At 50.5% G+C, this 15,397-nt stretch overlaps 2 protein-coding genes across 6 annotated transcripts in view; both read left to right on the forward strand.

The window, feature by feature from the left end:
- Positions 1–15,397, forward strand: part of LOC121591583 (obscurin) — a 65,696-nt gene that overhangs the window by 13,587 nt on the left and 36,712 nt on the right. The window lies entirely within an intron of this gene.
- LOC121591586 lies at positions 2,475–10,144 on the forward strand. Its single transcript, XM_041912288.1, has 2 exons — positions 2,475–8,543; positions 9,758–10,144. Exons 1-2 carry the CDS (start codon positions 3,792–3,794, stop codon positions 9,902–9,904), a joined length of 4,899 nt encoding a protein of 1,632 aa, XP_041768222.1. The 5' UTR covers positions 2,475–3,791; the 3' UTR covers positions 9,905–10,144.

Genomic DNA, 15,397 nt, shown 5'->3' on the forward strand with positions numbered 1-15,397 from the left:
CGAACCCCGCCAAGTTCAGCTTGAAATCGAAACCGGAACCAACCAAGATCATTTATCATCTGCCTCGTGGTATGGTCCATTTAGTACCGAGAGGTTTTTTCTGCCGAGATGGTCTCTAGCCGTTTGAAACGATGGCACCATTGCCTCGACAGTCGAAACCACAACGTCACCGAACCAATTTGGCATATTTTTTCGATGGAACGCTAAACTAACTGCCCTTCTGATTCAGTGGGAGATCGTACGGGATCGCCCCATCGATGATCATTAATTACCGACAGCAGCGGCTAACGATTATGATGGTGTGCTGGCGCTTCACTCCCGTGCCAGTCGTCAGCAGGAGGCCGGCGATCGCTCCTGTCGGCACTGTACTGAATTGGCTGCAATGGGTTTTTGAATTTTCACTCGAGTTGCAAAGGTGACAGATTTATTGTTCCATAATCCGTTTGATTGCTCTGGTTGGTTAGATTTTGTTGTGTTTTGGCACATCGTAATAATAAATTTGAAGATCAGCAGCACATAAATCGTATGCCTTATCTCAACCCCTACAATGTTAAGGAAGGTAATAACGTAATTTATGATCAATTTCTTGTTGGGGTGTTATTACAAATTGTGAGTCATGTAATTGGAGCAAGTATAAATAAAGCCACGAGCTTGTAACTAAGTAAATTTTGACTCGGTACAAGTTGGAGGATCATTTCGGAACAGAATGGGATGGAAATGGGAGACAACCCAAAATTTTCGGGAAACTAGAAACAAAACCTTGGGAAACCCTGTAAAACTCAAACCATGGTATGATCATCTACATTTCTTCTACACCTTTTTGTATTTTGTCAGAGTTTCCTTTTCTGTTTATTACAATCAAATTTTCTTCTTTATCTGTCTGTCGGATAATGTATTGTTTCTCATTTTTCACCACTTCATCACCGTCAATCTTATTTCAAAGAAAAATCAAAATTAAATATACAAGACAGCAAAAAATATACTCACACACACATTCACATTGCTGACAAAGAAACCGTCATCCGTGGCATTCTTCTGAGTTTGATTAATTTCGATTTTGCTTTGCGTTCGCCCCCGCCCTCTCCTTGCTCTTGACGCCATCGCAACAAGGCTACACGTCATGTTTTACAGTTGCTTACCTTCGTGCAGCATCCTTACCAACCGGCTCTGGTTGAAAACGGCCAAAGACGAACGTGAATAACGACTTTACACTTCGCGGAAGTCAGCTCACTGAGACTGTTCTTTCTTCTGTCAACTTTTTTGCTTTGCGGGTTTCTGAAATGTACTGCTAATTGGAATTTCCAGGCCGAACGGGATAATTGGAATGATTGGAAAACAAATCAAACGTTCGGTGTGGGAAGGTGCTCATTCAGCTCAAGGTCTCTATCACAGCTCTGACAGACGTTCTTTGAAATGATGATTATTTGTTGTCAATCATTTTTTTTTTCGTTTTTTTTTTCGATCTGGCAATGCAAAAACGGTGCAATGCATTTAAACTGTGAATGATCAATTGCAGATGCGATACTCATTTCCCCTCCAATGGGAAGCAATGTTGTTTACAAAACAAGCGTTATTTTTCCTGCCCCTTTTTCGTTTCGGTAACGTCTTCTTCCAGCGCAACGGTTTGCCAAATTTCAGGTAAAACTCACATTCCACGTGCTTGTGGCTTTAGTGCGTTCACGAAAATACACGATCAAGCATGTTTACTCCTCTTTAGATGGTGAGTAACCGTGACGAACGGAAAAAAAAACAAAAAAAAACTCAATACAACGCTATTTTTTTTTTCTTTTAGAAATTTTGTTGCACGAGGAAAACACAAATTCTTCTCCACCAAAGACACCTCACGCATCTTCTCGCACAAACCCCGAACCGTCATCCATCATGGTCCAATTTACCGTCACAAAATGGTCCACTGGCAATTTTTACACCTTCACAGCTCCAACACAGACATGGTGACACACAAGCGAAGGTGAAAAAGAAATTAAAAAAAAAACTACCTCCCCCTCGGTATGCCTCATTAAACATTGTTGGAAGGATTTGGTCACACCGTTTCACCTGCGTTTGTTTGCGGATGGTGGGTGAGTCGAACAATTACCAGAGGTTTCTTTGCACCATTCTCATCTCAGAGAAATGCAAATGTTTGAAAATGAGAGAGCGAGAGAATAAAAACAAGAGAAGAATGAAACTCTTCCGATGAGTCACGGTGCGCTCGTGATCGTGCTGCCAAGTGATCGCGTGATCTTGCAAGGGGAAATCCCAACGGATTCCACGAGGATCAATGAACGAACTCTCTCGGAAGTTCTCTCTCAGCCCTCTCTCTCTCTTTCTCTCGCTTTAGTAAGTGTTTCATTTGCTCACCGTTTTGTGGGGCACAGCATGCACAGAATGGCGAACCTGCCCAGGAAGAAGGGGAAAAGTTTTGATATATATATTTAAACAAACGAGTTCCACCTTGCTGGCGTGAGAGTGTTCAGGCACACGGGCAGAGTTTCCCAGTCAGTCTGCTCGAAACGGTTGGTCGGTACGGTACGGCTTAACCGTTGCAAAAGGGCCGAGTTGGCGCCGAGGCCTCAAGTGTGAAACAGTGTGATAAAAGAGTGAACCATCACGTGATACGCGTGCGTCGAAAGGCTTGTTAAAAAGCATTGTGATATAATACGGAAAAAAGTTTGAAGTGAAAACAAGAAAAAAGGCTAGTGCAATTGTTGGGAAAAGGAAGCACGACAGAAGATCGTTTCAGTGTGTCGGAGCGCATGTTACGGTCAAGTTCGTGCTCTGGTGGATTGGTTCATTACAAAAGCGTTAATAGAAAGTGAAGTGAGTCGAAGGCAATTGGCAAAACTGTGAACAACGCAGAGCAGTTCTCAAGCCCGAATACTGTGCAGGCAAAACACAAGAAAAATCGTTTGCTCAACAGCGACAAAAGTGGGAAAGAATTCGAGATATTTTTAGAAAGCAAACAACAAGAAGAGCAAAACAAACGACAAAAACGACAAAAAGAGGTGTACTTCCCGCACTTCAACGTGCAGGCGCGGGGGTGAACAATTCTTTCGGGGGAACCTGTACGCAAAGATTTTCAGTGTGTGTAAGTTTGTTTCCCTGTGGTAGGGTTTTCACTGCCAAAAGTGGCGTTCAAAGCCGCGTTACGACAGCGAAAAGTCACGAAACATCCATCAAACGAGAAGCGATCGTTTCGTTTTTTTCACGAAAGGTCGAAGTGGACGGACCTTACAGGAACGATTTGCAATCCAATTTTTGGCACTCTAGACCAAACTCCAAACACCGAGGGAGAAAGTGCAACCCAAAACACAAGCACGTTGGAAGCGAAGAAGCATAAGGGTTGGCCGAAAATAAACATTCCGGCCTAGACATCGCCGGTATTGCGTTACGCATCGGTGTTACGCAGCCGGAGTGTCCGGAAAAAGCGCACCAGTAAAATAGCTGACTCACACACACGTGTGTGCTGTGGAAGTGTGTGAATGCAAACGAAAAAAGAAGGGGAAAAGTAGACCACCAGTGCGGCGTGGGCATTTTTTTTTTTGATAGTGAAGACAGATAGAGACACCGAAATTCCAACGGCTGCTCTCTGGGAAGGAATTTACCCTCCCGCAGGGGAAGCAAAAACTAACGCAAACGCTCGTGGAGGAATTTAAACGCGTTCGTCGCCTGTTGTGTTTGTATATAAATTAAATCGAAAGGAATGAAAGTGTTCTAAACGCAGCCGAGAGCTCCAACTTCTTACGAACCACTCTTCAGCATCAGAGAATCATCACCAAACACCGGCCGCAACCATGTCGTTCTGTCGCATCACGGGCAAATGTCGGTCGCTACCAAAGCCCAACTACTTCCCGATGTTGCCGCCGATCTCGCCGGCCGCCGCCAAGCGCTACTGTCGCGTGACGGGCAAATCGTACGGCCTCCCATCGCACCACTTCATCCCCGTGGCGCTGGTGAAGCGCAGTGCCGGTGCGGACCGCTGCCGGGTGACGAACGTTTCGGCCGAGCTGGAACCGCACCACTACCAGCCCGGTGTGTACGGACGGCGCCGGCACGAGGTACTGTGCGCCTTCCGGTACGTCCTGCCGGTGCTGGACGACAGTGACGAGGCGCAGCGTACCCTTACCGCCATCCTGCAGGCCAAAACGAAACCCCTCGAGCAGAGCCTGTACGTCTATCGGGTGGACGAGCGCAACTTTGGGCTAGTGTTCCCGGCCCGGCTCGAGGCGGCCGTCCGCGATGGCGATGTGCGCGATGTGCTGCTCGCGAAAGAGTCCGACAAGCTGCTGATAAAACTGCGCAAAGGCAACAGCGTGAGTGTGCCGCTGCAAAACTTCCAACACGGCACACTGGAGGCGGACACGCTGTACGAGGGTGAAGGCCCCCGGGAGGAGGTGATCAAGCGGCGGGAAAAGGAGGACGCGAAGCGCCCGAAACCGAAGCCGCGCTCGAACCTGTCGAGCATTGCGAACATCTTCGAAAGCAAGGAGCGGGTCGAGGAGGAACAGATCGAGCAGGAGCAGCGCTTCATCGAGGAGCACCGGGAGAAGGCGGTCCGGCTGGCGGCAGAGCGGCGCGAGCGGCAGCGGGCGGAGAAGCTGCAGGCGCTGCGGCTGAACGAGCATCTGCTCGAGCAGGAACCGGAGCTGGGCGATCTGGTGAAGCCGCTGATCGAATCGTGGGACTGGAGCACGCTGGAGCGCGAGGCTGCGGATCGGAACGCGCAAGGAGGGGAGGGTGGTGTACGGAGTAGTGTGAGTGCGCTGCCGGTACCGCTCAGCGTGGTGCCGGTGGTGCTGCCCGCCAAGAAGCTGTCGGTGGACGAGGCGCTGCTCGAGCATTGTGCCGGGCTGGAGGCGGCTTCGTACGTTGGAACGATCGCGCCGGTGAAGGTGGAGCTGAAGGCGGAACGGAATGCAGCGATCGATGCACTCACACCGGAAATGCTACAACAGCTCGCGCTGCTGGAGGACCGCTTGACCGGGTCGGCGGAGCTGCTGCCCCATCTGGACGATCTTGCCTCCGTTATGGCTCATCTCGGGCAGGCAGCACCGGCCGAGGTGGATGGCGTGCCGGGTGTAAAGCTGATCGTGAACCACCAGTCGGTGTTTGTGCCCGGCCAGATGGTGCTGGTCGGTGGAAAGCCCACCTTCGTACCGGGACAGTCGCTCCCCAGCACCGGCACCACCAGCGGAGAGCTGGAGTTCGTCCCAGGCGTTACCATCACCGGGCACGACGGCACCATCCAGTTCATTCCGGGCGAGGTAACGACGGTGCGGACCGGCAAACAAGCCTCGAACGCATTCGTCGCGGGCAAAACGATCGCAGGGCAGGGCTTCGTGTGCGGCCAGGTGCTGACAGTGAACGGCGAGCCCCGCTTCGTGCAGGGTCAAACGATCGTAACGCCCGAGGGAGTGAGCAAGTTCATTGCGGGCGTTGTGGACGAGCGTACCGGGCAGTTCGTGCCAGGACAGCCGATAGAAACTCCGGCCGGTTTGCGGTTCATCCCCGGGCAGACAATCACAGTGCAGGGTCGGGAACGGTTCATCCCGGGCCAGAACGTACCGAACGCCAACGGTGAGCTGGTGTTTGTGCCGGGTCAGACGGTGAGCGTGCCTGGCAGTGGTGAGGATCGATTCGTCCCGGGGAAAACGGTCGTGACGGCGGAGGGTTCGCGGTTTGTGCCGGGCCAGTACGCAGGGGACTCGTTCGTGCCGGGCATTGTGGACGCCAATGGACAGTTTGTGCCGGGCGTTAACATCGAAACGAAGGAAGGCTCGAAGTTTGTCGAGGGACAGATCGTACACACGAAGCACGGGGATGTGTTTATGCCGGGCACGACAACGATTGGCTCCAATGGGGAAGTGTCCTTTGCGTTGGCTTCTACCATCGATGCGGTACGGTTCAGTGAGGCTTCACCGGTGGGGTTGGTAGTGGACGGAGAGCGGCTTGCGATCGAGGAACCTTCGCTGTGTGTGTTTGGTCATTTGGTGCAGAACGACACCGGCGTGGAGTTTTACCCGGAACGCATCGGAAGGGAGCATCTCCCGGCGGGGAAGGTAGTGCCAGGCAAACTGGTGAAGCAACTCGCCGAATCCAAGTTCATACCGGGCATAAAGACGGAAGACGATGGGTTCATCCCAGGTCAGGTAGTCCTCACAGACCGTGGCGAACAGTTCGTCCCGGGCCAAGTGATCGAAACGTCCGAAGGCATGAAGTTCGTCCCGGGCCAGATCATCGAAACGAAGAGCGGGCCCAAGTTTGTCCCGGGTCAGACGATGGAAACCCCGGACGGACCACGCTTTGTGCCGGGGCAGATCATCAACACGCGCGTTGGACCCACCTTCATCCCAGGACAGGTGATCAGTACGGACGACGATGGGGAAAAGTTCGTCCCGGGGCAGATCGTGGACACGGACGATGGGCCACGGTTTGTGCCGGGCCGGGTCGTGGAGTCGGACAGCCGCGTCACCTTCATCCCGGGGCGCATCGTCCAGACGGCGGATGGACCGCGGTTTGTGGCGCCCGATCTGAAGGACAACGAGGACGGCGATGAAGAGTTTTCGGTGCAGAGCTTCACGGTGACGCCGGAGGAGCTCAAGCTGCTTAAGCCAAGTCAGCCGGCGTATGGTGGGGCCGTTTCGGGCGAGAGCACACTGGTCGTAAGCTTGGACAGTACCATTCTCCAGAGCTTGGCCCAGTCGGGCATGCCGATCGGTCGGCAGGTGGAAGCGTCCGCGGTGGATTACGTGCTGGAAAGCACGAAAGAGCGGGCAGCGTTACAGCAGTTCCTGGCGGAGAACAGTCTGCCGGGGGCGAAGCTGGACGTGCTGGAGAGCATCTTCGACGGGCTGAAGCAGGTCTGCCGGAAGGTGGACCGGGAGTCGCTGCAGTACAGTGAGTCGACCGCACCGAAAGATGAGTCAGTGTGCAATGGGTCGATCGGTGTGGTGGAAGCACTGGCCGCCAGTTTGGCCTCCATTCTTACGGACACACCGACAGATCCGAACGCTCCGGAACGGTCCCTTTACGAGATGATTGCGGAAGCGATCAAAGCCTCAACCGGGGAGTACACGGTGGAGGAGCTGCAACACGTAATACAGTCGCCGGAAGCGGTCGACTATCTGTTTGGCGCCGTTAACCGCACGATCGTGAAGAACAACATCGACCAGAAGCTGCGCACACTGACGGCCCTGATGGAGGAGGACTCGGTGCAGGAGGATGGCTCGGGTGCTGGCCCGAGCGCCCTACCGACCGGCGCAATCGACGAGTTCTGCCAGCTCCTCGGCAACGGCGGCATGTCCGAAGCGTTCGTCAATCTGCTCAAGAAGGACGAGCAGCTGTTCCGCACGATCGTGACCAGCCTGAAGAGCTCGGGCGTGGTGGAGGACAGTGTGAACATTTCGGAGATACTGCAAACCGCGCTGGTGGACAGCATACAGGAGCGCGCCCAGGCCGCCCTGACCGAGCTGGTGGAGGATCCGCGGGCCCACGACACGCTGCGCAATCTGCTGCGCAAGTCGGAGGGTTTGGCGCACGCGCTCGGCCACGCGAAGGAGGCGGAAGCGCTGCAGTACCTGCTGACCCATCCGGGCGCGTTGCGCGATCTGCACAAGGAGGACGAGCTGTTTACGATCATCAATCGGGTGCTGATCATGGAGCAGCTGGCCGAGGATGACGACGAGTACCGGGAGCTGATGGAGGGGCTGGAGCGGACGCCGGCGCACGCCACCAAGAGCGACAAGCTGCGGGAGCTGATCCGGCAGAGCGGTGCGTTGTCGCATGCGCCCGCCCGCCGGCCGGTCATTGAGTCGTCGCGCGATGTGCCGCTGTCGCTGTTCTACACCAACAATCAGCTGGCGATTGAAGAGTTCTTCCTGAAGAGTGGCCAGTGCCAGCGGCAGTGCCCGAAAGCGTTCCTCATCATCAAGCGCGGCATACAGGCGGTGATACCGCGCGAATCGAGCCACGAGGTGCTGGCGGGCAAGATCGCGTACACTGTACTGGATGAGGACGGCATTCGGCACTTCCAGCCGATGAACGTGCTGTCGGCGCTGCGCATTACGCCCCGGTTTCTGCACCGGTTTTCGATGTACACCTGCGAGGTGCAGGAGGAACCGGACTATGAGACGCTTAGTAGCAGCGGGAGCAGCAGCCATGATGCGCTGGACAAGGTGGATGAGGTGGCGTACTTCTATCGGCCGCTGTCGCGCCGTGGATCGCTGCGTGTTCCGATCGTGCCCGTTGCCAACGGCAGCAGTGGACGGAAGGTCGAGCGGCAGGAATCGTTCAGTCCGCGGTTGGTGAGTCGGAAGCTGCCGCCAATGAATGGGTACCATCCGGTGGGTTCGTTGCCACCGATGCAACCACTGTACCAACCGCTGCACACCTTCCCGACGGTCGTCACACATCATCAGCATCTGCAGCAGCATGTACCAAGGCATCAGCACCAGCAGCAGCATCAGCAGCATCACACACAGCCGCCGCAGCATCACCATCATCATCACAGCCAGCATTACCTCCCGGCAAAGGCAGACAATGTTAAGGTAGGTTGCTCAGTTCCTTGGCACACCCGTCCTCGGCTTTTCCCCAAACATCGCGAAGCGCTTTTCTTCGGAAGGGCAAATTAAGCGCACACTAATTATAGACGAGCGAGCCGAGCAGCCAAATAATCAAGTTTTGAAGGACAACCGACAAGATGGCAGTTGACATTTCTTCATTCTTCTCTGCTTGCTGGGTGCTGTGATGGTGAGCACGCTGCGTGGACATGGCCCACGATCATGGCTTGCTGTGTGAGATGAGTTTGTTTTCAGAAATTAATCTTCTCAATAATATGGTGCTTCTGATCTTGATGATCGTTTGGTGCGTTGGCGTAACGAACATGTTGTTTTCGATAAAGATGACCATATCTTGTCAGCGCTTAGTCTCTATTTGCTAACACGGGTGCATTATTAATGAATTGCCCGTGTGGAACGCTCCACTGTCTTTGTTATGTAAAAGCAAATGGAGAAAGTAGGCTAACCCACTTTGACCTGGACCGAAGTAAACACGAATTAATGAACTCAACCGCCACCAAAAGCAACCCGGTTCTTGGAATGACTTCTGGTCCATAACCACCGAACAAGACGTACAGTTTGAAGTAATTCTAGCGAACCAAACACAGTTGGTGTCCGTCGTATGATAATGGCAAACAAGGGAAGGTTCAATTTCGTGGTTCTACCAATTCTACTCAACTCGCCGTAGATACGGTCGTACAGCAAGTGGGAGATGTCTATTTTTATCGTTCGTTGCTCTTACGACGAACCGTAAGAGCACACACACGCATACGCGTGATCTTTTCGGTGCTTCAGCGATTTTTGTTGGGTAATGGATCATCATGTGCGAACTCGCGACGTCTCCGCTTGGTTCCTCGGTACCTTCTGTACTTCCACCCCATTCCACACGGCTGCAATGATTCGTCTATAAATAGTGTACGCTTAATAAGGGTATGTTCCGATCGATCGAGCAGACGGATGCGGGTGCCTGCGGATGGATGCGGGTTAGGCTGCGGTCGTATCGGCATTATACTGCCATTCTTCGAGTACGCTCGGGATGCTGGATAATGTCGGGCATGATCAAGCTCCAACCACACCATTAATTGCTAAAAAGCATCGCCAGCATCGCATGTAATGGAACATCTGCAAAACGTTACCTTAAAACCCGCCTCTCCGTACACGATCGCTCAACACTCACGCGCTCACTTCACAATTCGTTTCAGCAGACTCTACCGATGGCAATGAGGATAGCGATCAAGGCCTCGCTAGCGCAAGGCCGCGAACCGTCGAGCTGCTATCGCTCCAACAGCCGGGACTCGCTCCACCGGTCCTCGTCCCGTGCGAGCGTCCACGACTGGACGAGCTGGAAGTGATCACCAAGCAGGCTAACTGCTGCGACGCTGTGACGCGAGATCTTTGTCTCTTTAGGTGCTACCGTTTGACTCTTTATTTTGCTGATTGAGATTTAGCATTAGGTTTGTTAGGTTTAGGACGATAAGACGAAAGCTGCTGAACTGAATTCACCAACCGGAGCGTGTACACATCCCAATCCTGCCTGGGTAAAAATGTGAAACCTGTAAATTGCGCACAAATAAAACATACACTTCCCTCCGTTGGAGCTTGAACCTTTTTTCCTTTTTTTTCTTTTTCTTATTTTCTACTAAGCGCTGCCTTACGTGATATATCACCCTGTTTGCCTTTGTGCTGACGTTTTGCAGCTGGATACCGCAGCGTACAAGCAACACACACACAAAAAATCCGCAATGCCAATGAATGCAAGCTAATATTTCATTTTGTCGTCGTACATTTGATACTCTCCCGAACTGCGCGATCGCGTAATTAGTCAACGGGATGGAGACGTTTTGAAGACGTGCCGCCGCTGTGCGCGTACGTAAATCATGTCGGTGCCAGCTTCCTAGGGCGCAGTTTGTAGGCGCAAAACCACTCATCTTCATCATTACGATCGCACAACGCAGTAGCAAATGCTAATGGACTGTGAAGATTGTTCCCCTTCTCCCTCGCCTACGCGTACTGGAGGCGGCTAAACACACCCGTTTGCGCACAAGGTCATTAAGATAATTTCTCAAACGTGTGTCAGAAGTCTGGCGCGAGTGCTGGATAGTACCTGCCAGTACATCTAGTAATGCTGTCATATTCAAAGACATTCTAAGGGACGGGATTTTCAAAGCAACGCCTCGCAGAACATTGCAACATGTTCTGTTGTCTGCGCTTGACCCACATCGGGACGTTCTTCCTTCAAGTACTTGTTCGAGTTATGCAACTGGAACGCGCCATAAAGCACAAACAAACATCACTGTAAACGTCTGCATGATGAATCGCTGCTTTGAAGATCTTGTCTTACGTACGAAGAGGAGTACTTTACGATGGTTGAGTGATCGAACGATACGATCTGGATGTCTGGAATCGTAAAACTCGTTCAACATAAGCACTGTTATTTGTTATTCTTGTGCATAGAGAGAGTTTGCTCTCGGGAGTTCAATGAATTCTTCGAAAAGCCTCGGACTCGTCGGAAAAATCTTCACAATCCTTTTTTTTTCTCTCCTCCCCAACGTCTACCACGTGTAGCGCAATCGTATACGCACTCACTTACCGTGATGAGGAAGTGGTCCTCCCCGTTGGTGTAAATGGTGCTGGTGCTGTTTCATTAGCTCTCATTAGATGATCCGCTGTTGGAAGCGTCCCAAATTGGCTCACATGTGTCACTCACCTTCTGCGTGATGAAGATGACGAAGATGACACGTCGACTGCTGGCTGCTTCACCTGCTATTAGCGGATTAGCGATTACCAAACCGTACAACGCTCGATGCGCCGATGTATGCTGTATGCGTGCGCCCCATTTCGGCTGTGCTCCTGTGCGGGCCAGTGTGTCTGTTGTGTCGGTTTGGCCTGCTCTCCGGTCGGCAGATACATAAAACATATCGACCGTTTGCGTGGCAAAAGGGCAGAGCGTGGTGTGTCTGGTGTGTTTCGGTTCTTCGGTTGCATAATTCTTAAAATAGCTCTCATCCCGCTTCGTTCGCCGCATCATTGGTTTGCAACGCGTTCACGCAGGAGGACGGGTACGAGCAGAAAACGCATCACTTTGCGTACGGCGTACGATCATGCGTACAGGGTGGATCGGTGTGCCTTTGCCTACGAGTGGAGCAGTCAGAATTTCCCACAAGAAAACTCATTTCAATGAAATAGATATTGATTTTTGAATGCATTTTCATAGTAATAGTTTTTAGTAATTACAGTGATTGGAAGATGTTTAGCAGCGCCCTCTTGTGAGTTTTTTCAGTACTATCAGCATTGGATGTACCAACAATACTTATCTTCTTCAGCAATTCTTGTTACATTCTGTTTTTAAGTCACCCTGTACAAGTCAAGTCACTTATGACTAGAACACTTTCCTGAAGTAATGTACTCCAAAGTGGTCCCTCTCCATTATAATACATGGAAAGTGTCGAGCAGCGTTTGCGCTTGCACAGAGTGCGTGTCCCACTGGAGGTCAGACGCGCTCCTGGTACCCTCATGTGAATGAACTCCACGCACACCGCACCAAGTATCTATATTTATTCAGCGCTCCTCGCGATGATGACACCTTCGCATTATAAAAGGTGCCGCCTTTTCCCACTCTCGCTCGACACGCTTCTGGAGCAGCGCGGAACAAATCCTGAAGAAAACGATTACAGGCAAGCAAATTGCCCGCTCGTTGATGGACATAATGAGGCACACGCACACACGGGTAGGGCCGCCAACCTCCACCGCGGTACGCAAACCATACCTCATCGTAAGCGCGTCATCACGAACGTATCATCACACTTTGGCGTAGGAGCGGCTCGCACTTTCGGTTCACAGCGAAGAAAGCGTTTTGTTGCAGAAGTGTTTTTTGCATGTCGCGGCTGGCCCGCTCGTGACAAACCTTTTGCTGGCAGCAGATGTTTTTGATTGTTCCGCCAGGGGTCCGTCCGACCGGGCTTGACGTCACCGGGCAAAAAGACGATCTGCCCACTTTCTGTACACCACGTGGTGCGAAAAATGTAACCAATAATGAACTCCAGATGAGTGGCCAGTAACGTTTACCAGCAGAAAAAAAGAGGAAGCTACTGGTGATCGGGTTCTTTGACTAAATGATTTAATGTGCCGTGCGTGCGCGTGCACGTCCTAATGGCACGTCCCGGTCCAGGGCATAGGTGGTAAGAGTGCGTTTCGCCAACCTGCCACCTGATGGGAGTCGGGAGTTCTAAAAATATTGCAACAAAATGTAACCACCGTGGTGGCCTGTGACCCGCTACAACGGGCAATAGTTTCCAAACGGCAAGATCTCAATCGGGGAGATGATGGACGATGGGATTCTTTTTTTTCTGGTACAGCAGCGCGTTAATCTTCTCGTTCTGGGCGGAGCCCCTCTTGGAGCAAAAGCAAAAGACACATGGATGACAGCTCAATCGCGTATAAATCATCCACGCACAGGTTGCAAACGCATCGTACTGATACGTTCTGTCGTAAAGCTGTCCATCTTCTTCGTGGCACACCTCTTTTTCGGCAGTTTTTCATGCTTCAATTTCCAAAGAATCTTTACGACAGTGTCGGGTTGCGCTGTGTTCCACTTTCAGAGTTCAGGGGTTTTGTTGGGAGAACCTTTTTGGAGTACAAGTCGTTAATTTTCGAGGTGAAAACTAATTCTTGAATTTTAACGCAAAAACACGCCCAAGTTATTCCTCAGATATTGGGTCTAAGCTATACTTTTTACGCTAAATGCCCCTTCCAGTCTATAAACCTCAAATGAAAATGCCACAGGACAATCTGTAGGACAAAGATTAACATTTAAATAAGCAAAAGTATAAGAGAAGCTCTACACTCTCTGCTAGCAACCGAACCGGATCAACCAGAGTTTTATCGTTTTGTATACTTTCCCAAAAATAATAAAAACAAACAACGACAAGGGTATTCCTCCGATCACAAAGATGACTCAATCGACATCCTACAGCTCTTGCGGTGGAAGTAGCGTCTTTCCGTTTCTCTTTTTATGTATGGCGAAGCAGTTATTTACTTTTCCGTCGCTACATTTTTCATCCACTGTGCTCGAATCAAATGGCATCTGTGCACCGCCGGGAACAGCTGGTTTTGTCACGCGTGCATGAATGAATCGTGATGATCGCGCGAGCACACACACACACACGTGACACACGTTTCCGTGTTTTGACCTACACCACTCGATGCGGATACGTCGGTCGCGATCGCGAAGAATAATATCGTTTCGAAACAAACACGCACACACACACACACTCTGTGCTTGCAAAAGTTTACGACAAACAAGCAATTTATTGCTCGCCCAAATCTGGAGTGTGTATCATCTCTGGCACACTACCATTTAGATATGTGGTCGGCCGAACTGCTAATAGTTGGCACAGTTTCGTTCGCATGGATATATCACGCACAGCAAACTGCGTACGTGCGTCCAAAGAGAGTTTCTTCCCTCTCTACTCCCATGCTCCTTTTTCACGCAACACACACACACCGCACGGCACGAAGCGGCACTCCCAGACGTGGTCCAAAAATAAACTTTATTTATTATTTATTTTCGCACTGCCGCACCACACACGCATGGACTGTAAATAGACGCGCAGGAAACGCATCCCAATAGGTAAAGATCGGCCCGGAGAGGATCATGTTTGGCATTTATGTTTTATGGCGAGGGAAATATGATCGACACTTCCGAGCCGATCAGCAGCACTCGTGGGGGAGCATTACCGGGATACAACAACCTTCGCAAACGGTTGTACTCGTATTGGATTTCCTTCTTCTGTCAGCCTTTTCCAGCATCCTGTGCAGTTGCGTGGCCGGTTTGAAATTTGTTCGCTGATTCGATTTGATTGACAAGTCCAAGGAGGTTCGTTGGCACAGTAAGCATGATGGTAGGAGATGTGTTGATAGGGAAATTTTGGCGGAGATGAGTCAAGAGCAGCTGAAAAGTACTTGAAAGCAAATCGGACCTCAACTTGTCCATACAGCCTTCATGCAACTGCCCCGGCCTAATGAGAATGCTGCTCACGGTCAGCGGTACAGCACCGCAAGCTGGCCGACCTAGTGGTTAACGACCCGCACTTTTTGTCCGCTGCCAACTGTGGCGCAACGTTGCTGTGACAGTGACAGTGATGCGAAAGTGGGTGGTCGGGATTGGTAAAATAATACACCTGCAGCGTATGTGTGTGTTATTGCTTGTTTCATCCTGTTGGCTGAGTTGGCGTTTTTTCTTCTCCTGTATACAATTAACGTTTTCTGCATGTAGGTGGAAAGTATTATTAAGGTTGATTCATAAACACTCATTCATTGTAAACACTTTCTCACTGTACCTTTTTATTTTCATGTTATATAGATTTAGTACATTTATGTGTAAAACAGACTTATTAAGGAAGAAAATATAAAAATTAACAATAGAAAATAAAAAGAGATATAATATTTTTAATATAAAAAAACAATAAAAAACTATGTACGATGTGTAAGAATAAACGGTACAAATATGTGATTACTAATAAAATGCTGGAATTTTTTTTCGTGTTTTTAAAAACCTAATTCTGAACTTCTTCTACTTGGCGTAACACGTCCTGCGCGTACATGTCCAGCCTGTACAAGCTTTCGAGATTTATTCAGAATCACGAAACCGGTTGGACAGTCCTTACTACGGAGGAACGATGCATTCTAGGATTGAACCCATGACGGGCTACCCTAAAAATCCAAAAATTAAACGATTTTTAATGATGGTTAATCTCGTTTATGTTTTTAAAGCAACTTATTTTAAAACAAATTTCAATCGATAACAACAAAATTAAATCTGTTTAAAGATAAGTTCAATCTCTAAA

The sequence above is a fragment of the Anopheles merus genome, chromosome 2L (assembly GCF_017562075.2).
Source record: "Anopheles merus strain MAF chromosome 2L, AmerM5.1, whole genome shotgun sequence".
NCBI classification, from domain to species: Eukaryota; Metazoa; Arthropoda; class Insecta; order Diptera; family Culicidae; genus Anopheles; species Anopheles merus.